At 31.4% G+C, this 24,007-nt stretch overlaps 1 protein-coding gene and 1 long non-coding RNA gene across 10 annotated transcripts; one reads left to right on the top strand and one right to left on the bottom strand.

Annotated features, from left to right (window-relative positions):
* Nucleotides 1-4,583: 4,583 nt before the first annotated feature.
* Nucleotides 4,584-10,378, bottom strand: LOC109790807 (phosphoinositide phospholipase C 6). Of its 3 annotated transcripts, XM_020350044.3 has the most exons (10): nucleotides 10,180-10,378; nucleotides 9,717-10,093; nucleotides 9,196-9,392; nucleotides 8,918-9,053; nucleotides 8,558-8,809; nucleotides 8,088-8,314; nucleotides 7,837-7,954; nucleotides 7,379-7,534; nucleotides 7,206-7,292; nucleotides 4,584-4,984 (listed from the first exon to the last, which is right to left on the bottom strand). In XM_020350044.3, exons 2-10 carry the CDS (start codon nucleotides 10,068-10,070, stop codon nucleotides 4,694-4,696), a joined length of 1,818 nt encoding a protein of 605 aa, XP_020205633.2. In that variant the 5' UTR covers nucleotides 10,071-10,093; nucleotides 10,180-10,378; the 3' UTR covers nucleotides 4,584-4,693. The 3 variants fall into 3 exon arrangements, with proteins under 3 accessions (XP_020205633.2, XP_020205632.2, XP_020205634.2); XM_020350043.3 differs by having other exon boundaries at nucleotides 9,717-10,378; XM_020350045.3 differs by having other exon boundaries at nucleotides 8,088-8,311; nucleotides 9,717-10,374.
* Nucleotides 10,379-10,720: 342 nt separating this feature from the next.
* LOC109790809 (uncharacterized) lies at nucleotides 10,721-16,712 on the top strand. Of its 7 annotated transcripts, none has more exons than XR_014429871.1 (5): nucleotides 10,721-11,199; nucleotides 11,320-11,467; nucleotides 12,479-12,538; nucleotides 12,661-12,750; nucleotides 13,527-16,712. It is a non-coding gene; the product is annotated as an uncharacterized LOC109790809 (long non-coding RNA). The 7 variants fall into 7 exon arrangements; XR_014429869.1 differs by having other exon boundaries at nucleotides 10,722-11,199; nucleotides 12,633-12,750; XR_014429868.1 differs by having other exon boundaries at nucleotides 10,723-11,199; nucleotides 12,491-12,538; nucleotides 12,633-12,750.
* The last annotated feature ends 7,295 nt before the right edge of the window (nucleotides 16,713-24,007 follow it).

Genomic DNA, 24,007 nt, shown 5'->3' on the forward strand with positions numbered 1-24,007 from the left:
GTTTAATATTCATTATAATGTAAGATCACTACATTTTAAAATTGAAAATTATAGAGGAAAATATAACTAATTACTAAAATTAACATACAAATAGTTCCTTGATATACATGCAATAATATATACATATGTATAGAAAATATATACTACAAACATAAAAGTTTCTCCTCAAAATTACATATATATATATATATATATATATATATATATATACACACTTACACACAAAATCCCAACTGAAAATATGAAAATTTAATTATCAATTAAGCAACATCTATCAATCAACCACATAAGAGTAGTCCAAAAGAATATCTACAACACCATCTGCCAACATGGACTTAAAGGTATTTTTCCTCCTGCCTTTCATGTTTTACTTTAATATCAAGTATGATCATCGTAATTTAATCACAATGAAATATGCAAAAGGTATGTTAATATTTAAAAATAATCAACAACTATAGAAGAAAATTACAACTATACTAACAGCACAATAACACCTCCACTTTACCATACAAATACTATCATTTATCAACACATGTAATCAATTTAATAGTATACAATCACCATTTCACAATATTACAACATGTTCAATTTTCAACATAACTAGGCAACCCATCAACATGTCAACATTTTTTAACTTGAACAACACAACAACATTGCAACTTATCCAAACAACAACATAACATATGCACGACACCTTTCATCAACTCAACAACACATGCACTATACAACTAAATGCATCGTCACATATTATAACCAAGAGATCTCTTATAAATACAAGTGAGCAGTTTAAGTGGTTTGACCCTCCTTATCGAACCAACTAATAATGCGATCTTTTAACATCAGCTAGACCAACAATTAATTTGGATAAAAATCCACAACAACATGATTTTTTAGATTTCGCCACTTAAACTAGGAAAGACTAGTATTCTTATCGAGGTAAATTAATTTGTGTGTGAGTCTACCACGACCTTAATATCCATAACTAAATCTCTTATGAGATTAATTCTTTGACTACCCTCCAAATACCATGCCCTTTCGATTACTTAGTTAGGAATTTAGTCTTTGACCTTATACCTTACTTTATTTGGTTGCTTTATACACATTTGGTTCGGTCTTTATACGGATTAACATTTGGTCACTTTATGATCAGTATAACTCGACCTAACTCCTATTGTGGGCACTTATAAATAGTATGGCTCGACTTCGCCCTTATACCATATTAATTAAGGTCTTATATGAGACATTACAATCTACTTTAAGAGTCAATTTCTCAAAAAGAGTTTTCAACAACTAGACTCAGAATACTTCAACACAATATCTTCACAAAGGGATATTCAACTTTTAAAACAACCTATTCCCTAATCCTAAATCAATCAACACAACACAATTTAATGTCTTAAGGATTCTCAACACAATCACCTCAACCATACAATATACAACACAACTTACAACTTTCAACAGTTTAATCATATATATACATTATCCGATATCAATGTATAAAGAATTAACATCTTACCACAACATACAACGTGATAAAGTTTAACAACATATACATGTTCAACACTTAGTCAACAATTCAATACATTAATTAGACAACCCACGTCTATTACCATTCTCCTTGTGCTCGACGTTATTGGGGTAAAGAGCCTTTGGCTCATCGATGTCTTGCACCAATCTATCAGTGTCTGGCGTGAATGAGGTAAAGAGCGACTTGGTCAAAATCCATGTACGACCTCATTTAGGTAGAGTGTCTTTGTCTGACTCACGTCCATTGTCACAACAATAACACTCATCGTCATCTAGGTAGAGAGCCTCTATCTTGATCACACCTGACGTCACTTAACTAGGGTCTGACGTCACCAAGTTAGAGAGTACTAAGAGCATTATGTTTAGTGTCATTCAACCCAAGTTCAATGTAACCAAGTTAAAGAGCTCTCTTTAACTCACATTTGATGCTACCAATTTTACTCGAAGTCAGTGAAGTAAAGAGTCTTTAACCTGTATCATGTTCGACGCCTTGAGGTTGGGCCTAACATGATGGTGAAATCTACACTTAACAGAACCACAAAATTGGTCCAAACCATATGTAACTCAAAAGAATCCAAACATGCAATGTGCTAAAACATCCATAAGCATCATAAACAACTCGAATCAAATTATATTAGCAACATGTAACTGCAAAATGACTAGAATCATCAACTTCATCTCGACACACTTCATAAGCAACAAAACCCAACTTCAACATTCAAAACTTAAAATCACCCAACATAACCACAGTTTTATGGAAATCAACCAACATACAACTCAAACAATTCATTAAGAATTAAGATTCTAACTTCTTTTACCTCTAAACCCACAAGAATTAGAGGAAGAAAAGGAAATGGGGTTCTCCCAACTACTCCACACAATCACTCTAACAACTTGGATTCCCAATTCTACATGCTTGAATCACAAGTCAGCCTCCAAAACCACTATAGGGGAAGTGATGGGAGAGATTTGTGAAGTCGAAAGGAAGATAGTTCACTTTGACTTCAAAGCTTTTCTTCATAAACTCTCTTTAACTTTCTTAAAAAATTGAATTTGAGGTCAACTTCTTAAAAAAGATCTTATATACCTTCTCCTAAAAGTTAAACTTAACTTTTGTTTAAAAAAACTTCTAAATAACCAAAACTTATAAAATTTCCTAAATTTTCAAGGTTTTTCAACATTCAAACAATAATATCACCACAACATATAAATTAATAAATTCAAAAAGTGCCCAATTTATATTCATTGGTAATTTTTTTAGGTAAAATTATAATTATGGGTTGTTTATATTTTAGTTCATCAAATATAAGATTTATATTTTTGATATCTCAAAATTAAAATTAAATTTTTTTTGTAATTTGAAAATAAAAAATATTTTATTTCTTCGACTCAAATATCGTTAATGAACTTGACAAATAATGATAAATTATTATTAAATTTATCATACAAAATTTACTTACTTTTACAATTTGTTAGTTATTTTTTATTATATTGATTATGATTAAATTATTAATTTAATTATAATTAATTTAAGAATTAGAGGATATTTGTTAACTTTTGTCAATGGGACTAGTTTATAGACATTATATAAAAAGATTGCAGATTTAACTTTTACGCACACCGACAAATATTATCTCCTCCTGTAAAAAAAATATTATCTCTTCTTAACACTATTCATTATATATTTTCATTTATGTATCTCCTTTTATCTTCTTTTTTAACATTATTTGCAAGGCTTCGGTGTATTTTTGGCTTCATGAGCGCATGTCAATGTGCTGTTGTTGTCATAAAAGATAAATTGACAAGTAATATAACCTATTTTAATTTAGAAGAAACTTAGAACATAACTAATAAGATGTTTTTCTAAACAATTATAGATAATGTAAATACCAAATTTAAATTATAAATTTTTACGGACCAAAAAATTATAAATTTGTACAAGTTTTTGGTGACACGTGAAACTAACATTTGACAATTATAATGTTAGTTAATTTTTAAAAATATTTAGTTTTTCTTATATATAAATATATTTTCTTGCAATGTTTTAAAATTATAAATATTAAATAAAATTTAACTTATATGTATTTATGGGATGAAATTTAATTTTTATGATTGGCCTCTATCATTTATTTATGGCACCGTCACCATGAGAGTTGAACCATTGGTTGTTAATTTGACTATTTGGTTGAGTTATTGCTTTTGCAGTATGTGCCTTATATGGGGGACAACAAGAGGACCTTGGATGAGTACAGTTCAAAGATTTTCAGAAAAGAACACAAATTTCTGCAACTTTTCCTACAATTTCCACTCCAATCAAACACATACAAATCATGACCACTTATATGTTGATATTTCCACCAATCCAAAACAGTGTAAAAATTGAAAGAGTGGTGTGATTAGTAAAAAGTTGTGGCCTTTAAAAGCTATTCCTAACATTTCGTTGTGTCAATCTTTCATCCTGGCCCAAGAGCCCAACCCGAGTTTGAAATTGCAGGCTTTTCCACATTTATCCCGGGCTACCTTTCCATAATGATCAATCAGCTCCTCCAGTTTTCACTTTTCATGGCATCATTGTGATGTGTTTGTGACAATTTTATATGAAAAAGTTTATTCAAGTATCACTATCACCTTTACTAGTGTCTCTTTTCCAATTATATAAGTTAGCTTCCCTAACAAGGACGAGAGAGGAAGAACCTCATTCCAAAGGAAGATACCGAGTTGACCAGTTTTATGGTCCAACAGAATATTTACCCCACAACATAAATGACTAGAATTTCAATATATACGGTCTAAGGTTTTTTTTCCTTCACCAAATTTAATTTCAAATGCCAGGTCAGGGATACTTGCTGAATGCTTTAGTCTAGGTGCATGCATGCGTCTATGTTGCTATATTTCGAATATATATTTCATTTTTCTTGCATCATTGTCATAAAGAATTGTCAATAACCATTTAGTCCACTTAGACAATTAGAAAGAACAAGAGTAAGAAGTAAAGAAGCCAGTTTGTTTTGTTTTGTGGAATTCCAAAACTTGTTTAAAAACTGTACGCAATTAAATTCAAATTAGCAACATGCAGTATAAATTTTTCATTGATTAATTATGACAAGTGTAGCATTCATGTGGTGAAACCATGTAATGTTAGAGGTTGATCTCTATTTTGTGCTATTCATTCAAACTGAAACCGCATCAATAGCTTTACAGACTTAAATTTCTCTCCCTTTCTGTTATATAAAGGGACTGAACGAAATCCAAGTTTTAGCTCTGACAGTGGCAAACATGTTTGTCCAGCAAAGTCATCCTTTCCCTGATCTTTATCCTTTACTTGTATCAGAAGCAATGCAAGCTCTGGAACACTTAATGAGAATTCAAATTCTTCATCCCAAACAGGAAACCAGTTGTCCATGATAACCTTTGTTTTCCTCTTTGCAATATCACCAGGCATTCCAACAATACGGATCTGTCACACAAACTCGCCAATCAATCAATAAGATACAAATAAAACAACATTTGTCATTTTCTTCATTTTAACTTGTGAAAATAACCCTTCAAGATTCCTAGTTAAGACTTAAGAGGAGTGCATAGGATAAATCAAAAGTTTGATTTTTATGGTGGTGGATGTTGGACTTTAAGGGACATAAGAGATAAAAGGTGAGATCAGCATAAATGAGATTAAGGTGAATACATGGCCACACAACAAAAAGACAGATATATAATGATCGTTTACGAAGAGATATTTGTTATGCCCAAAGTGTATGGGTATCCTCCAAAGTCTAACATCGGGTAATTTTGAAGAAGGGAAGTGGTAGACTACTACTATATAAATAAGAGGTGATAATTTGAGTCAGTGGCGGAACTTAGATTAAAATTTTGGAGGTGCCAAATTAATTTTTATATATAAATTAAATTTTTTATTAATTAAAAAAATATTCCTCATCTTTTTTTTACTCAAATTGAATATACATGATAATAAAATCTCAAAAATTTATTATCATTCACTAATTATTTTATAAAATAATTATATAAATATAATATTAAATATATATAATTTTTTTTTTAGAAAAATTTGGGGGAGCCACCCCAAGAAGATCCGCCACTGGTTTGGGTCTACTTACCACAACAACACTAGTCTTTGGGTGTATTGGGGACTTGGGTAGTTGTGTGTCGAGAGAGGATTTGCAATTTTTCCGTGCAAAAATTGTGTGAGAGAGTTTGCAATTTTTCCGTGCAAAAATTGTGTGAGAGGGTTTGTAATTTTATCCTTGTGAAAATTGCAAGCGGAGAAATAAAATAATTTATTGAGTGTGTTTGTGGAAGTAGGCAAGAAGTGTCGAACCACGTTAATTTATGAGTTTATTTCTCTATTTTTGTTTCTCTCGTTGTGTGTGCTTCCGCTATGAAGTTTTCTTTTCCCTCTGGTCCCCAACAAGTGGTATCAGAGCTAGGTTGGTGTGGTGGGACTCTATGAGATTCTTAATTCTTAGTATGCTCTGTGGTTGTAGCATTGTCTGATCTTCCACATCAGAAAAAGAATTGAGGTTTTGACCCTGGGAGGAAGAGAAGCAGTGTACCAAGGAGGTTATATGGAAGAAGGGATTTCCAAGTTTCGCCAGAAAAACTTGTGATAAAGGGGTTTGTTTCGACAGAAAAAAACTTGTGAGGAAGGGGTTTCCAAGTTTCACCCATAAAACTTGTGAGGAAGAGGTTTCCAAGTTTCGCCAGAAAACTTGTGAATGATTATGGATTAATGTGAGACTTTAGATGAAGGGAGGATATGTTGTGCCCAAAGTGTGTGGGTATCCTCCAAAGTCCCACGTCGGGTAGTTTTGAAGAAGGGAAGTGGTAGACTACTACTATAAATAAGGGGTGATAGTTTGGGTCTACTTACCACAACAACCCTAGTCTTTGGGTGTATTGGGGACTTGGGTAGTTGTGTGTCGAGAGAGGGTTTACAATTTTTCCGTGCAAAAATTGTGTGAGAGGGTTTGTAATTTTTTGTGCAAAAATTGTGTGAGAGGGTTTGCAATTTTATCCTTGTAAAAATTGTAAGTGGAGAAATAAAATAATTTGTTGAGTGTGTTTGTGGATGTAGGCAAGAAGTGTCGAACCACGTTAATTTCTGAGTTTGTTTTTCTATTTTTGTTTCTCTCGTTGTGTGTGCTTCTGCTATGAAGTTTTCTTTTCCCTCTAGTCCCCAACAATATTGGTGCAGCAACGATTAAAGAAAAGATAATAAAAAATAGGTTTAAGGTAGTTTTGGATACATTATACCTACAAAGTTCATTTGGAAGCATGATTTTTAGTCTTGTGAAGAAGAGGTGAAAGACTAAGAATGAAATTAGGAAAAGTTATTAAGAGAGATATTATGTTAAATATAATACCTTTGATGTTTTGGTCTTTAGTCGAGTCGAATAATGTTGTGTGATTTATATAGCTGACTTTATTTAGTGGGATAAGGTTTTTTATTGTTGTTGTATTGCTCATTATTCTTGAAAGGGAGTTGCAAGGGAGTGATAAATAAGCTAGAGATATATGTTGTAGTCGTAGAGTTCACAACATTTATGATTAATAATGAAGCCTAATAACTGTGTCGAACATCAAGTTCTGTGGTAATTGGTGAAAGATCAGTCCTCCTAAGTTTACCGATAATTGTTGTTTATACCAAGAATTTTCCAACTGACCTTGGCATAGAAGTCTGGCGGAGAGCACTTGTCGAAGTGTGTAGGACTGAAATCTAGGCTCCACCCATGTCCCATGTATAAGTTTACCTGTTATTGGAACATAACATTCAAATGTCACTAAACAAATGAAATGAAAGTACATTGCATTATATTATTGAATGATATATGCTTACCTTTAATGTCTTCTTCTTCACTGACTGTATCCTTGTAGGATCAAACTCATTGTCACATTGATATTCCTGCATTAGAATTTGAGGCTTTTTGACATAACCACATCCTCCATTTGCCCTGAACATCCCCTGCATCAACCAGAGCGATTTGCCATGACCCTGTTGGAGAAGACAAATGGTAGAACTGTGGAAGGTTAGAATTCCAGGCAAGGACATAGTAACTTGCAAATGAACTTAATGCACTTAATAGAACAAAGTATCACTATCACCAATACTCTTGCTAGTAGAAGGGTACAAGATTTGATCCATTTGAATATTGACACTTTGTACTAGCGATAATTATAAACCCTTAATCAATTTTCAACAAGCATATTGGGTTGGTCCACAACAGAAAACAGCTGAAAGATGTATTCACAACTAATATTAAATGAAAAACTTATCCTTGGGCATAGTTCCCTAACCTGCATATTGAATGCAACCATCTGAGCACCGTACATCCACCCAATATGTGGCTTGAAATTTGTGGATTTGACCCGCATTGCCCTTGGATATACCCTGAGTATATTTTTCTGTGTGAACCTGGCAAGAGTAATTGCTTGAATCAGATAAGTCATGGGATAACTACTTAGTGTTAGAGTGATGACTTTATTTAGGAATTTGTGGCCCTTTTTGCAAATACTATCACAATGCACCAGTTAAGCTAAACAAGTACCTAAGAATATCTGTTCCATAAGATTCTGAAGCCTTTTCAAGGGTCGTCTCACTCCAACTTAGGCGTCTTAGTTCACCGTCAGTTCTCAATTTATCCTTAAGGCAACCCTTAAGCTTCGTATTATGGATAGTAATTATGCGTTTGTAATCAGGTGAACACCCCTGATATGATTTGTTGCCACATTCACATGCACTTACTTCTCTCTCATCACGATCACTTCCATTCTGCTAATATATGAAAAGAAGTAACATAAGCACACAAAGGTTAAAATAAAGATTCTTAAACTATCAATCAATTAAAAATCATACTAAATGACTTTTAAAGTAACCGTTACAAAATTTAACAATTTTCAATTATGTGGCAGTCTATAATTGAATGACAGTATAAAAATCTGTATGAATATTCTAATTAAGTTAGTTATACTGTAAATATATAATGCATATAGCATATATAATATATCTTTGTCTCACCGTGCCCTCAGTCTCCACTTCGTTCCTACTAGAGTCTGAAGACCTCTTTCCCCATGATTCTTCATCAGATGATTCACTTTCATTTAGCATAGGACAATTGTCACTCTCCTTGATATGGTTGGAGTCAAAACATTCTTTCGGGGGTTTGGTTGATATAATCACTCGATTTTTCAGTGATTCTGGTGAAGGGAATTCTGTTAAACAATCTGTCTCGGGGTAATAAAGCATTTCCCCAAATATTTCAGTTGCCATCTGCAAGACACGAAACCATTGTTAGAAAAGGAAAAAAGAAAACACAATAGTGATTTATGCCAACTTGGTTAGCTATATCTTTTGGGGGAGAGGAAAGGCCATACTCACATCTGCAAATTTAGCTCGAAGATCTTTTGTAAGATGGTCTTCTATGGTTATGATCACTGGGTACTCAGATGCAACAAAACTAAATTTCTTGATGGACTGCAGACATTTGATAACTGAGACAGGGTTGGTAAGAGTCCTACATTGATTCCATTGAAGAGAAAAAGAAAACTCAAATAAGCATGCTTTGTCTTTAAGATTGTGGAAAGAAAGTGAAATTTCTTTTAAGGTCCCCGTAGTCAAAATAAACTCTGAACTGAATTTGAGCATCAGCTTCTTACCATCCATGATCTACTTTAATGTCACCCTTATTGTAAGTTGGCCATAAATCAAGTTCAATGACACGCACACCTCGTTTCAAAGCCTTTATGATTGGCTCTTCACTGCAGTCACTGCTGAGTTGATTCCCTTTCAAATAGGAGTTATGGCCTGTATATATGAAATAATGTGACAATGGAGCACCCATATCATGATGTACCTGGAATCATATTATTTTCTTCTTTTAGCAAAATAAGGCTAAAACCAAACACAAGGAGGGAAGGTAGCAAAGATGAAACTCTTAAAGGTGAAGTTCTACTAATGGTTTTGACTTTTGATTTAGATATATAAAATTTGTTTAGATAGGTTTAGAAGAGTTTCTAAGAGCTTCCTTTCTGAAAAATAGTTTTTTTTTTTAGTGGAAAAGCTCTTAAAGCTCTTCTAAGTTCATATACAAACAGGCTCATTCTATACAACCCTTAGACTTGGAAAGAGTTCTCTTCCCCATGGTGACCAAATATGCATGGAAATTAAGAGAGCTTACCTCAGTTTTCAAGGGGCCGTTAAAGTCATCATGAAGCAAAAAACAGAAGAGCTCATCAAGGGTGATTTCCTGTTCTCTCTTTTGATCTAAGTTAAAAGATTCTTGACCTGTCTTTCTCTTTTGCAAAATCTTCTCAACAACTTTGTCTGAATCCGATAAGGTGTGGTTCTCTTCACCCTGGTGCTCTACCAGAAAACGGTGAAGCTGCTCAACAGACATGTAAGATCCTCCTCCAGTGAACTTTGAAAACTCCTCCTCGAGGTCCTGAGGTGGAACTGGCTCGGTGACCTTGAACTTTCTGATGATGAACAAGAAACTTTTGTATTTGTTGTAGGTTGCCATGTTATTTCCCATCCTTTCTTCCTCTCAGTGTCCCTCTAGCGTTTCAGACATGGAGATTAAGGAACAAAGCATGCATTTATAATGTGTGGACTTTGGATCAGAGTGAGAGAAAAGCAAGAACCTTCGAAGAATCTTCTCTTCTAATCGCTCCTTTTATGTCTCTTAAAGTATGTTTGTTCCATCATTCATGCTAATCAAAGTAGGTAACTAACAGAATAAAATGTTCATACTGTTTAAGAATTTAAGACCAGTAACTTTTAATCAGCGATTTTACAAAGCATTACAAAAAAGTCAAGCCACAAGTTGCCTTGTTCTGCGTTCAGCCAAACTGAGGGTAGATATATATATCACGCACAGAATAGTTATACATCTTATTTATGCATTATGAGATTTACTATCCAATAAAATCTCACTTTAGCATATGTCATAATGAAACTGAATTAGAATTTAACCATGTATCTGCTAGATTTACATCAAAATATTGTTTTTTCGCAGATTCATATAAAATTTAACGATTTTCTTACAATTGTACTTCTTTGTCTAAGAGTCACTTACCCAAAACCCAAAAGACAATTATCCAATACGTTACGCTGTTCAATTAAAATAAAAGGTAGTGCGTGTAGCATCTGGTTCTATGACTAACTTTAACATTGAGTAATATTAAGTTGTGGAAAAAGTAAACACAACAACATTGACTTAAGAAAAGAAAGACCCATTGGTTTAGGACTTCAGGTCAATTGAAAGGAGGTTTTAACTTCCAAGTATTGTGCACATGTTTCTCTTTTCAGTTAATAAATATATATTTGTACACACGACCACATGTGTTCCCTAGAAATGTATTAAATAGTAGCAGTGGATTCATTTTTGTTTAAAGTTTCAATTATTTTCTCTTTAGTTGGTTCACTTTGCTTTACTTTCATTATCAGCTCTTTTTTATATTGTTTTTTTCCCGAAAAGTAAACGAGGCTTTCTACTTGGCATCTTCCTTATGGAGCTCTTTTGTCATAAATTAACATATATTGTAATTGATATGGATAGGTCTTTTGTAGATTTGTGCTGTTTATGCGTGTGATATATCCTACAGTCGTAGTCCACTAACATTGTTCATATTCCACTGCCTTTATCAGATTCTCTTCCCAAGGTGAGGATGGATGACTTTATGTCGTTTTATTTATCTAACGACCATTTTTGTTTTGTCCTTTTTTAAGGAGATTTTTAATTTGTCTTTATTTCCAATTGTTATCGCTTAATTTCCTTGCAGAACTTGGACAATGGATCTCATGCACTATTCTGGTAATCAGATTAATCTTGCTGTTGCTCCATTTTCAACCCATCTCGCACGCGTTCAACAAAGATTGCTCTCATGTGCTGTACTTCCACCTAACAAGAATTTTTATCTTCCCAACAAGGTAATACATTCAACAAGTCAACAACAATTGACCCATTTCACTTGATTATTTGTTTGGATTAGGAATGAAACAGATAAAAAGAAACAAAAATGCTAGAAATAAGAATGATACAATTAAGAAGAAATGAAGGAGAAAAACTCTTTCTGCTTGCCTGGATAAGTGTAAAAAAAAATAAATGAATTATACGAAAAATATTTTAGTAATAATTAAAAATCTAACTTTTTCAGTGTTTGTTTAAAGAAAAATGAAGGGGAGGGAAGACTTTGTTAAAAACTTTTATAATTTGGTTTAATTTTTAGAAGTAGAGGAGCTAAATTTCTTCTAATTCAATTTTAGTTTTCCTCTAATATCATGGAATTTGAAAGGGAGGTGAGAGATTTTAAAATTAAATTAATTTTTAAAATTTATCTCTTTTCTTTATAACTCAGACAAAAATAGAGTTATCTCTCCTCTTAACTAAACAAAATTTTCAACTCCTTCCCACCCTTCCAAGCAAACAGCAAAGATTTTAGTATTTCTATCTTATTATCTTCCTTATTCCACTCCATCTTCTTTAAATAAACAAAGACAAAATAGAATGTAGTTTTTTTATTATAAATTATCAGCGTGTTGATTTCTAATTCTAACAAGATTTTCTTGAAAAAAGACAAAATTTGCTCTTAAAGTATGTGATAAAAATTAGTTTTTGACTGGCAACTCTAAAATCGTTGGTGGGAATAAAATTTCTACATATATAACCAACTCCAACTTAGATAAAATCAAATTTCACATATAAAATATCTCCCCTGGATTGATGCTGTATATACACCAACAGCTACAAAATATTGAAGTCCCAACTTTTAAATTTTATAAATCTAAGTAGTTTACAATAATTTACAAACATGAGTTAGGTATTTATGTGAAAATATTTTAAAACCATGATCATGATCCCCTTCTAAAAGGTGGGAAATCAAACATAACCACTAATGAAAATTTTTAATCCTGCTGGGGGCAACAGTAACATTGTTTCAGCTAAATTGTCAGGAAAGGCAAGTCCACTAGGAACAAGTTGATAACAACCAGCAACAACAGGTATGAAGGTTAAGGATTCATGTCAACGACTCTAAACTCTACAGTCTACACTGCTATTTAGTTAATTCTCAAACTCAGCCTCTTTCTTCTACAGTCTCAACTCTCTTTTTCCCCTCATCCAGGCCCCTCCCAGGAAAAACCATAGGCTTGGATTTTGGAGGGAGTGGTCCAAATAGTGTATCTTCACATAAAGATTGATTGAGAATTTAAAGGTTAGCTTTCAACCATTAGAAAGTTGAAAAACTCATTAAATATCTCCCTGCAGAACCTTGGCTTGTTATTTTCATCCACCTGATTTTGCTTCTGCTAAATCTTAGCCATCAGTATGGAAATTAATTTGGTATGGAATTTCATATCAAGTGTTTGAAGGAATTTCAGATGGTATATTGAATTTTATGCATTGATGTTAACTTGTTATGGAAAGTAGCAACCAGTGGTTGATTGAAGTGATTTATGTTGATTTCTTTTAAGAATAGTCTTAAGTTAGAATCTTATATATAGAAGAAAAATTCTGTGTTGAAAAAGTTAGTTTGGTCATATTATTGATATAGATGTTTTATATCGCAAGATAAGATACTTATAGTCCTAAACCCAAAATGTACTGCTTCAGGAATTATGCGACCTTGTTCATTTTATTTATTTATTTATTTTGGATGCGAAAGGGAATGACCAGTGAGATAACAAAATTCTGAACATATATGGTGGGAAAGAAAGGATCAATTGATGAGACCGAATAAATAGTGATACCGTTGCATTTTCTAATGGATGGGATTTCGGATTTATGTCAGTGTACATAGTTTAGCATTCTTCAACATGCCATAGGGCTTCAAAGATGCCCTACTTGGGCCGTTCATTTTACAATTATAAATTCGCTTCGTCTTAAGGATTTCTATTTTAAACCTTTTGTAAACTGTAGATATACCAAACAATAATGAATTTCCCTGCTACTTTATATTTATGATACTTTAACTCCCCTTGCTTGATCTAGTGATCAGATCGCGGTGGAAGAATCGGGAAGGGAAGAATCAATATATGGTGAGCTCAAGCAAAGTGGATCAGGTGAGCCTATGTACTTTAGTTTACTGGGTATTCAATTCATGTCATAAACGTGACAATTTATTTAAAATTTTAAGGAAACTATAATAACTTAAAGAATAATTTAACAATAAAGTGGTCTCTTACGCTGTCTTCTAGAATGCAGACTGTAAATCAGTGTATGTAAATGCCATAAATGTACAGCTTTTTTTTTTTATTCAAAGTACTCTCATTTCTTTGCATTCTTCATGTTTAAATTTCTTCAAAATTTCCTTGGCTACTTTTTGACAAATGAAGGTTCCACAAGACTTGAGTTGCTTCTTGTCGCAAGGAGATCATCCACATACAATGAGATGAAAAGAACATTATCACCCAAAAAAAAAAAAAAAAAGATGACAAGAACATTAGCTCCATATTTCTTGACATAATCTTGACCTTGACAAACTTTTAGAAAACCTGAAGTTCAGCTAATGTTCATCAATTCCACTGTACCAAGCTTTTCAAGATGATTTCAACCCTTAAGGAACCTTCTTGAGAAGATAAACATCATTTTGTCATACCGTACAAAGTTTTGGGGTTACTTAACATAATTTTTTCCTTGTAAGAAACCATTTAAAAATACTGATTTAACATCAAGTTGATAAACTCTCCGATTCTTTTGAGCGACTCCAGCAAGTAGTGACATGATAATGCCCAATTGAGCAACTGATGCAAACGTACCTTAGTAATCCACACCAAAAACTAGAGCATAGCCCTTCATCACGAATCTTGACTTATGTTTATTAATAGAACCGTCAACATTAAGCTTAGTTCTGCGTACCCATTTGACCCCTATATCCAGGTTTGGTTTCTTTCTATCATTAATAGTTCCTCCTTCATTGCAGCGACTTAAATTTATCTTTCCTTGCTTAATGATTTCTTTCTATCATTAATAATCTCAGGCTCGCTCGCACATATACAACAAACGTTGCATCTGTCATAAATATCAAAGAGCAGTCTAGTACTAATTACCGGATCATCATCAAATAACTAATTGGCCAAATTTTATCTTTATTTTCTTCTGAACTTGATGCAGAAAAATTTAAGTCCATATATTTAGAAGCTTGATCTGTCTTATTTGGAACACCGCATTTCAATTCTTCATCTTCCACAAAGTGCACATCCCTGCTAACAACAATGTTCAGATTTTAAATAAATACGACACTGAATTCCAGCGCATTATCCTTTTAAAAGAGAGAGTATTTATTTACCATCAGATCTCTCTAATACTCCAAAAGACAACGAAGACCACAACGAAGAACGAGCAGAATATAATAATGCCTGTCAATGGCTTTAACAAGTTTTTCAAGAATTTAATATTTCTCCCATACATCATCAACCTTATAAACCACGAGATTTATATTTTATAAGCATCGAAAGTTGGCAAACAGGTCTTTAAGGTAAACAGAGAGAGGGAGAAGAGAGGGATGTATATTTAGAACAATGATATATGGACACTGCCATATTACAAACTTATTTTGACAGTTTTTATTTTTCTATATTCCCTCTTCTTGTTACACCTATAATATCTATAATTTTCTCTAATAAAATTATAGATATTATGATATTAACCTTTTGTACAAACTAATAAAAGTCATGTTAAGTAGGGTACTGAGATGTTTCTATTCAATCATAATCATTATTAGGAAAACTATCCATAGACACCTATTACTAGATGCCACTTATGTTATAAAAAGACAATGATAAAAATAGAAATAAGTAATCATAGATGTTAACAAAGTATTTGATATAACAAAGTGTTTTGTTCTAGTAGTTATAAAAAGATACAATGGGTTGATATGGTATTTCCAAATTCAACTTTAAACATCGTTGATGAGTTGTTGTGCTGATATATCATGTTGTTTAAGTTGAAAGTTGATTGAAATGATGAGTTGAAAAGTTGTACGTTGTTTAAGTTGTTAAGTTGAGTTGTGTTGTTCAGTTGTAAGTTGATTCAGTTATGTTGATAAGTTGTTGATCACTATGACTAGAGGAGATATTTTCGAAGTTGCTCATCCCATTGTGCGGATTGAGATAGTTGTGGTGCTCTGAGAGCCCAATTTGTTAAAAACCCTCCTTGGGAAATTGTCCCTTGGAGTAGACATTGTGTTGTTCTCCTCTAGGACTTAATTGATCCCGTGTGTGGGCAAGGTCGAGGCACACGTGTACAAAACAACCACGGTATAGGAGCAAGGTCGAGCTATACCGATTACAAAGCAACCACGGTATAGGGGCAAGGTCGAGCTATACCGATTACAAAGCGACCACGGTATAGGGGTCAGGCCGAGCTATACCGATTATAAGCAGCTAGATGTTTAATGTTGTAAAGTTGTTATGGTACCTATTGTTGTAAGATGTCTATTGTTGTATTGTTATAAGTTGCCTATTGTTGTAAGATATCTATTGTTGTATTGTTGTATTGTTGTAAGTTGTTTATTGTTGTAAGATGTCTATTGTTATATTGTTGAAAGTTGTCTATTGTTGTAAGATGTCTATTGTCGCATTATTGTAAAGTTGAAAAGTTAGAGACATATGGTGAAGATATATGTTCTATGTTGAGATACATAGTACTAAGGAGATAAATTGAAAGTTGTTTTAAAGTTGAGATACATGGTACTTGGAGGACAGTGGGTGGGTAACTCCATATATGGATTGGTGATGCTAGCCAAGGCCGTGGTAGGCTCATACCCAAACCCTTATGTCCTGACAGTAGTACTGGACCTCTGAGTCTAAGTGGCACACCTGAGCAATTGCCTATTATTGTCTATTCCTGATTTTCTTCAGAGTTCCTAACGATGTCCTATACCTGACCTAGTTGAGATAGGTCAAACGCTGGATTCGGTAGGGTTTATGCCACCTAGACTACTCAACCTCAATTGTTGGAGATCTCCAAGTTGAAATGCATGACGACGCATAAATTGTTGATGAGTTGATTTGTTGTTGATATGAGTTGTACATATGTTATTGTGTTATTAAGTTGTGATTGTGTTGTATGTTGATCCTTTTGAAGATGATGATAGTGTTGCTATGTTGTAAGTTACTTTTAAATATGTGTTGTTGAGAGATGTATAATACATGTGTTGATTGTTGTTATGATGAATATGATAACTATTCAAATGGTTTGTACAGTAGTTGTGTTGATATGGGGAATCAAGTTGAAATGATATTAAGATGTATAATATATATGTTGTTTGTCTTATGTGTCGGATGCGAAGATGATTTTATAGTTGTTGTATTGCATATTAAATTATTATGAGTTATTTATTATTTCTAGTTTACCCTTGCATATTTCCATGTAGTTTGAACTGCGATGATCATATGTTATATGAGAGCAGGGTAGGAATAGGCTGGGAGATAGCTGCTAGAGGCCACATGAGGTGCCTGGAGATGAATATTTTTTTGTAGGCTACCTTATAGTAGCATATTTTGGTTATATATAACTAGTTGCTGTTGGTTGCTTGATTAGCAACTTGTATTGTAAATGTTATATTATACTATTTTAGTATATATATTCCAGTAGTGTGTAATGTTATTTCATAGTGTGAAGGTCACGGCGAGTCGTTACACTTTTATCGTCTATATTAAAATAATATTTGAACCACAATAATATGTATTTAATTGTCGATTTCAATTTTTAGATCTGTATGTAATCATGTACCATGTCGATGGAAAAAAATATATATATATTTGACATACATGAATATATAGCATGAAACCTTCCATATCAACATCACATCCAATTCAGTTTAGCAATAGGCTCTCGTAGCCTGTATCCCTATTCCCTAGTTATCTTTACTCAAACCAAACAATCTAGCTTATATGGTTGAAAGGTGCATATGAATCGCTATAATTTTTTTCTATACATGGGAACTAAGTTAAACATGTCCAATCACAATCAAAATATAGCAAATGCCACAAAAATGAACAGATCAAATATCAAAAGCCTTCCTTTTTTCCTTGTTTGTCCCATTGAATATCAAGTTTACTGATAAGCCAAATTCCAAATAAACTGTGAAGGGTATGAAAGTTGAGCAGTGATTCAAAACAATGTCACAAAAGATTACAAGTAACACAGAACATCCCTAGAATCTGAAACTAACGAATGAGAGAGCGAGCGAAGTGACGTGACGCGTCACGATTTGTCACGTGCGGCGTCGGTGGCGGGATGTTGTTGGAAGGCGGTGGAGAAATTGGAGTTGATATGGGAATAGAGAGAGAGAACTTTGGAGATGTTACCGTTGAGTTCCTGAATGAGGGAGACGTTCTTCAGCATGTTGTCGCGGAGCCTAGAGTGTTGGTTCTCGTTCACCTGCTTGATCAGGAACCGGTTACGGTCCAGCACCGACTGCACCTCGCGGAGGCTTTCGCTGAACGCTCCCCACACTGCGGTGTCGCCGCCATCCTCACCGTCGTCTTCGCTGACGGATGGGTCTTCTTCCGTTCTGGATTTGGCGGTCGAATAGAAGGAGGTCATTGCCACCAAAAGAGGAAAAAAATTAGGGTGAAACTGGATTCGGATTCCCTGTTTTGCTTCAACTTACAATAATTATTTTTTAAATATTATAAGAAAATATCACGATTTTTCAAAATTATTTTTTTTATTAAAAAAATAATTATGACAACAACGATAAGAATCCAACGTAAGAACATCTAATGATATATTTATTTTAAATTCTTAATGGATTTTTTATATTTAAAAATTTGTTAATTTTCTTTTATGTTAGAGTCTCCTTTAATTTTTAATTTAATTTAAATTATTTGAACAATTACGGTTAAGTTAGTAGGAGTGTTAACAGTTGGGTTGAACTGAATCTATACTAATATATAAAGGGAATATTTTTTCTAATAATTACCTTGGTCTTCGTATTTTTGTTACTCATTATATCTTTTCATTTTAAAAAATTAAAAAAATAATATTTTTATCAAAATCAAGACTCTAAAATTAATTAACTAATTATAACATTAAATCAACATATATTTATTACTTAATTTTTATTTTATTTTATCTTTAATAGAGACACAAAGTGTCTCGACCTTACTAGTTTGGATAAGTTCGTTATTCAACTTGATCAAAATTTAACAGGTTGGGTTGGATTGGATTTGTATAATTTTTTTAAAAAATTCAATCTAACTCAACTTAATCACAAACAGGTTAGGTTAGATTGGGTTAACCAAGTCAATATAATTATATTTATTTATTTATTATAAAATTTTAAATATTTTAAAATAGATATAAATTATTTGATACATTATTACAAATTTTATGTTATCAACCTATAAAGCAAATGATAATGCAAATTAAATTTTAAAATAAATTTATTAATTTGTTACATTATTATCAACTCAAAAAACCAACATTAATTAATACAAAATAAAATTTAAAATAAATTTATTATATTGTTACAATACTATCAACTTAAAATACAAAACTTATTACTAAATAAGAGTAATCATGACTCATGAGTATTATCATAAACAAATGATCATTCAAAAATCATTATTATTATTATTATTATTATTATTATTATTATTATTATTATTATTATTATTATTATTATTATTATTATTATTATTATTATTATTATTATTATTATTATATGATCGAATTGGGTTGGGTCAATAACGGGTTAAAAGCACAAAATTCGTCACTCGACCCATATAATATCAAGTTTTGATCGGGTTGAGTTGAATCTGACCCAAACACTGAAAAAAACTAATCAGAATTCATTGGATTAGTTTAGATCAATTTGGATTCGCAGATTACTCGTACTCACTTACACCCTAAAAATTAGAATAATTAGAAGTATGAAAATTTAAATTCAATTATATTAGGATCATTTTTATTATTTTTTATATTTATTAAAGAATTAAATTTTTTATGAGTTTTGATGTGTTGATCTTGATTAATTATTTTTTTAATAAATTCTTGTAGAGGAATTCATTGACACTTACTATTCACATTACTCATTTTCAATGTTGAAAAGAAGTGATTTAAAAAAATGTCATATAACAATAAACACTAAAGATAATTTAAGTTTTTATATATTTAGTATATATTTATTTTAATATTAGTACACTTTTCAATGTCCGATTAATTTAATTTATAAATGTTGTAGCTTTGAATTTTAGGGATATTTGAAACTTCTTAACGTGAAAACATAACTATTATTGTAATCTAACCTTTCTTTCATTGTATTTAATTAAGGAAGTTTAACTAAATATTTAGTTAACAAATTTGGGTCTAATAGGTATTTTAGTCTTACAACTTTCTATCTTATTAATTTTTTTTCTATAAAAGAAAGGGTAAGTCGCAGTTTCTAGATGCGCATGTATTAAGTTTTTATCATATTAGTCATTATTTTATTGTTATGGCCAACCATTGCAAACATTAACACAAAGATGTTAAAACATGGGCTGTGAATGGTGTCACTTTTATGTCTACATCTTAAACACTAAAACTGATCTAATATTAATGGGCTTTAAATCGATTTGAGTCCACTTAGTCAATTCATATACTGACGAAATTGGGCCTACAGAAATAAAACTGTTTGAATAACAATTAGGCTTATTTAGGTTCAATTATAAAATGCATTTGATCATATTCAATAAATGATTCAGCTGAAATTCCTTTGTCAACTTCGTTGAGTCAATGAATATAAAGTTGTACTCGAAGCCTTGTATAAATTAAGCATAGCTAATTAAGTTAAATAACACTTATCTCTTGAATAAGTATTTCTTCTTTCATGCATGCATGCATGCATATCCGTGTGTGCCGTTAAGTTAAATCAAGTTTTTTCATTAATAAATCAATTGGATCATTTGACTATATGAATATTTGGTCAGGAAGGAAAACTCGTAGCAGATATGAAAGGCATCTAATTTTTGCAAATGCTTGACTCCTTCTCTCTTACAAGTTACAATCATCATCCATATACGATACAAGTTTTTGAATTACATGCAAGATCCTTTTATATTTTATTATCCACATTTTATCAAATCTTTCGTATTTAGTCAACACGCATTTAAAAGAATATGACTAATCTTATCTTATGTTTTCGTTTTCTAGAAAATTATTCATTTCTTGTCTTGAAAACAATATAATACTTGTCCTAATCAACAATCTTTTTTAGTTTACATAAAAGAAATATCTCTCGACTAACAATTGAATATTAATTTCTTTTTAGAAGTATATATCATTGAAATAAATTTTATCGTTACTAATAAAATTTATCTATACATATGATCAACTAATCAAACTTGTATTAACATATTTAAAGAATATAAGTATGTATCGACTATGTTGGACAATATGGACATTATGTAGACATTTCAAATTTCAAGTAAGACATAAAAAATTATTTTCTTACCAAGTAAGTAAACCAGTAAAAAAAAACACGATGTTACAAAATTTAGTTAAAAATTAAAAGATTTTGAACAAATTCATAGTATTTTTTAGGGGTGGGCAAAATGAATTGAACTGAACTGAACTTATAAAAACTATACTGAACTTAAAAATAGTTCTTATGAACTGAACTAAACTAAATATTAGTTCAGACTAACTGAACTGAACTATTTTTTTGTGTCATTGAACTGAACTGAACTATACTATAAAAACTTGAACTGAACTGCAGTTTAAACTGCACTGAACTGTTATGATATTTTGAATTAAACAATTTTGACTCATTGATCTATCAAAATAAGACACATTTGCCAATATTACTTTATTTTCCATTTTATTTAAATTTTTCAAAAAAAATATATATATAATTAAGTCAAACAAACTCATTGAATTTTAAGCCTAAAAATAAGTAGTCCAACATAGCTCAATTGATCCGTTAGATTCGACAAAATTGATACAATTTTTTTTGGATCACTTTTTTTTTTTTTAAGTTTTGGTTATTAGACTATCGAGTTAATCCATTAAGACATAACATGTTAGACACATTTAATTTTTATCCTTTTATAAAAATAGTTTAATTTTTATAATTCAGTTCAGTTTTATAGTTCAATACAGTTAACTATCAAACAGTTCAGTTCAGTTCAGTTTTTTTTGCCCACCCCTAGTATTTTTAATGTGTATATATTTTATCATACTTTTAAATGTCAAATTTTAATGCAAAATGTTAGAAATATATTTTTAAGGCAAAAATATCAACACTAGTTTGCCAATTATAATTATAATAATAACCACTAAACAATACTAATATCCAATAGTTGTTGTTAAATTTTAAATCTGTTGGATTTGATCCCCAAATAAAATTTTTGAACTATGAGAATTACATGAGAACAGATTCAAGAATGTAAGGAAAAAAGGTATTGGTCAAAGAAAGAATTCAAACTTGGGAGGCAAAGCCTAAAGGTCATTTTGTGTTGGAAATTGATTTAGTTTTCTTTGAGAGGCACTGTTTATTGAAGGTTTAGGGGATGCTTTCATTATTAAAGGGGTTATAATTAAGCCATGACACTGCATGTCTACACCAGTTTACTATTACTTCTCTTCCAAACATTCTTTTTCAACTGCCCTATCTAATGTTGATAAATCAGCATGATATTGGTCATTAAGTGAGAAATTCAAGTAGCTATAGTTGTTTTTAGAAATGTTTGTGAAAAATAAAGAATAAAAGGTATACTCTAATAAGATTATTGTGGAGCTATCATGTGATCACTTGATGCTTGGTAGATTTTTGTATCAACGCTTGTTATGAAATTATCTTGGATGTCAGTTGAAAATTTTATGAGATCTTAATCTTTTTGTTCTAGCTTTGATGCCTTATGAAAAGCTAGGTGCTCCAATATAATGTGGTTGTTGTGTTTATCCTTTATGAATTCCCCATAATCTTGTCTTCCCCCAAATAGTTGTCAGAAAAGGTTTTAATATAGAATCACATATAGTTTTTTGCTCCATCATATTTTTAAAATCAGATGTTTTATGTTGATACATATTGGGGGTTGTATTATTTTTATGAAACTGGTATAAAATATCTTTATCATGCAGATTGTTGTTTCATAAAATATGCTGTCTTAGAAGAAATTGGTCAGGAAATTAAAGCAATGCACAATAAGCACACTCTTCCTGCAGTGAGTAGTGCTTCTCAATTCTAGATAGTAAATAAATAGTGAGATGAGTTATAGATAGTAATTTATTAGCACTTCTATATTATTATTTAGGATGTTGGTCCATTTTGTAAGTGATGTTAAATGCTAATAGCAAAAACATTGATATGAATACAAATCCTTGAAAAATAGTCCAGGCCTACAAAATAAATAAGGACACGGATGATGATATATATACCTTCTTTTTTTATAGGTACACTCCTTTTTTTAAAAGAAATAATTATATTTTTAAAATATTTTTAATTTTTTAATTTTATACTCTTAACATTTAATTTAACACTTTTTCACATATCTCTTTCCTTTGTTTTTATATGTACTCCCTTAAATATAATTCGAGATCATGTGTCAATATATATATATAGTAATTCTAGATAGTAAATAGTGAGGATAACTTATAGATAGTAATTTACTAGCATTTCTATATTATTATTTAGGATATTGGTCCAGTCTGTAAGTAATGTTAAATGCTATTAGCAAAAACGTAGATGCAAATAGCAAACCCTTGAAAAACAGCCCAGGCCCACAAAAAAAAATTTGTAAGTGATATTAAATGCTAATAGCAAAAACGTAAATGCGAATAGCAAACCCTTAAAAAATAGCTCAACCCTACAACATTAATAAGGAGACGGATGATGATATATATACCTTTTTTCTTATAGGTACACTCCTTTTTTTTTAAAAAAAATTAATTTTTTAATTTTACACTCTTAACATTTAATTTAACACTTTTTACGTACCTCTTTCCCTTGTTTTTATATGTACTCCCTTAACAGTAATTTTGGATCATGTGTCAATATATATAGTAATTCTAGATAGTAAATAGTGAGGATAACTTATAGATAGAAATTTACTAGCACATCCATATTATTATTTAGGATGTCGGCCCAATTTATAAGTGATGTTAAATGCTAATAACAAAAACGTAGATGCGAATAGCAAACCCTTGAAAAATAGCCTAAGCCCACAAAAAAAAATGTGTAAGTGATATTAAATGATAATAGCAAAAACGTAGATGCGAATAGAAAACCCTTGAAAAACAGCCCAGGCCTACAACATTAATAAGGAGACGGATGATGATATATATACCTTCTTTTTTTATAGGTACACTCATTTAAAAAAAATAATTAAATTTTTTTAATTTTTTTAATTTTTTAGTTTTACACTCTTAACATTTAATTTAACACTTTTTTATATACCTTTTTCCCTTGTTTTTATATGTACTCCCTTAAATGTAACTCTAGATCATGTGTTAATATATATAATAATTCTAGATAGTAAATA

The sequence above is a fragment of the Cajanus cajan genome, chromosome 9 (assembly GCF_000230855.2).
Source record: "Cajanus cajan strain Asha chromosome 9, NIPB_CcT2T_4, whole genome shotgun sequence".
In the NCBI taxonomy this organism is placed as follows: Eukaryota; Viridiplantae; Streptophyta; class Magnoliopsida; order Fabales; family Fabaceae; genus Cajanus; species Cajanus cajan.

Coding starts and splice junctions, on each gene's coding strand:
- LOC109790807 (XM_020350044.3), bottom strand. CDS start 10,070: ATGGGAAATAACATGGCAACCTACAACAAATACAAAAGTTTCTTGTTC. Junction 8,810..8,917: donor TTCGAGCTAAATTTGCAGAT/GTGAGTATGGCC, acceptor CGTGTCTTGCAG/ATGGCAACTGAAATATTTGG. Junction 7,535..7,836: donor TGGTTGCATTCAATATGCAG/GTTAGGGAACTA, acceptor CTTCTCCAACAG/GGTCATGGCAAATCGCTCTG.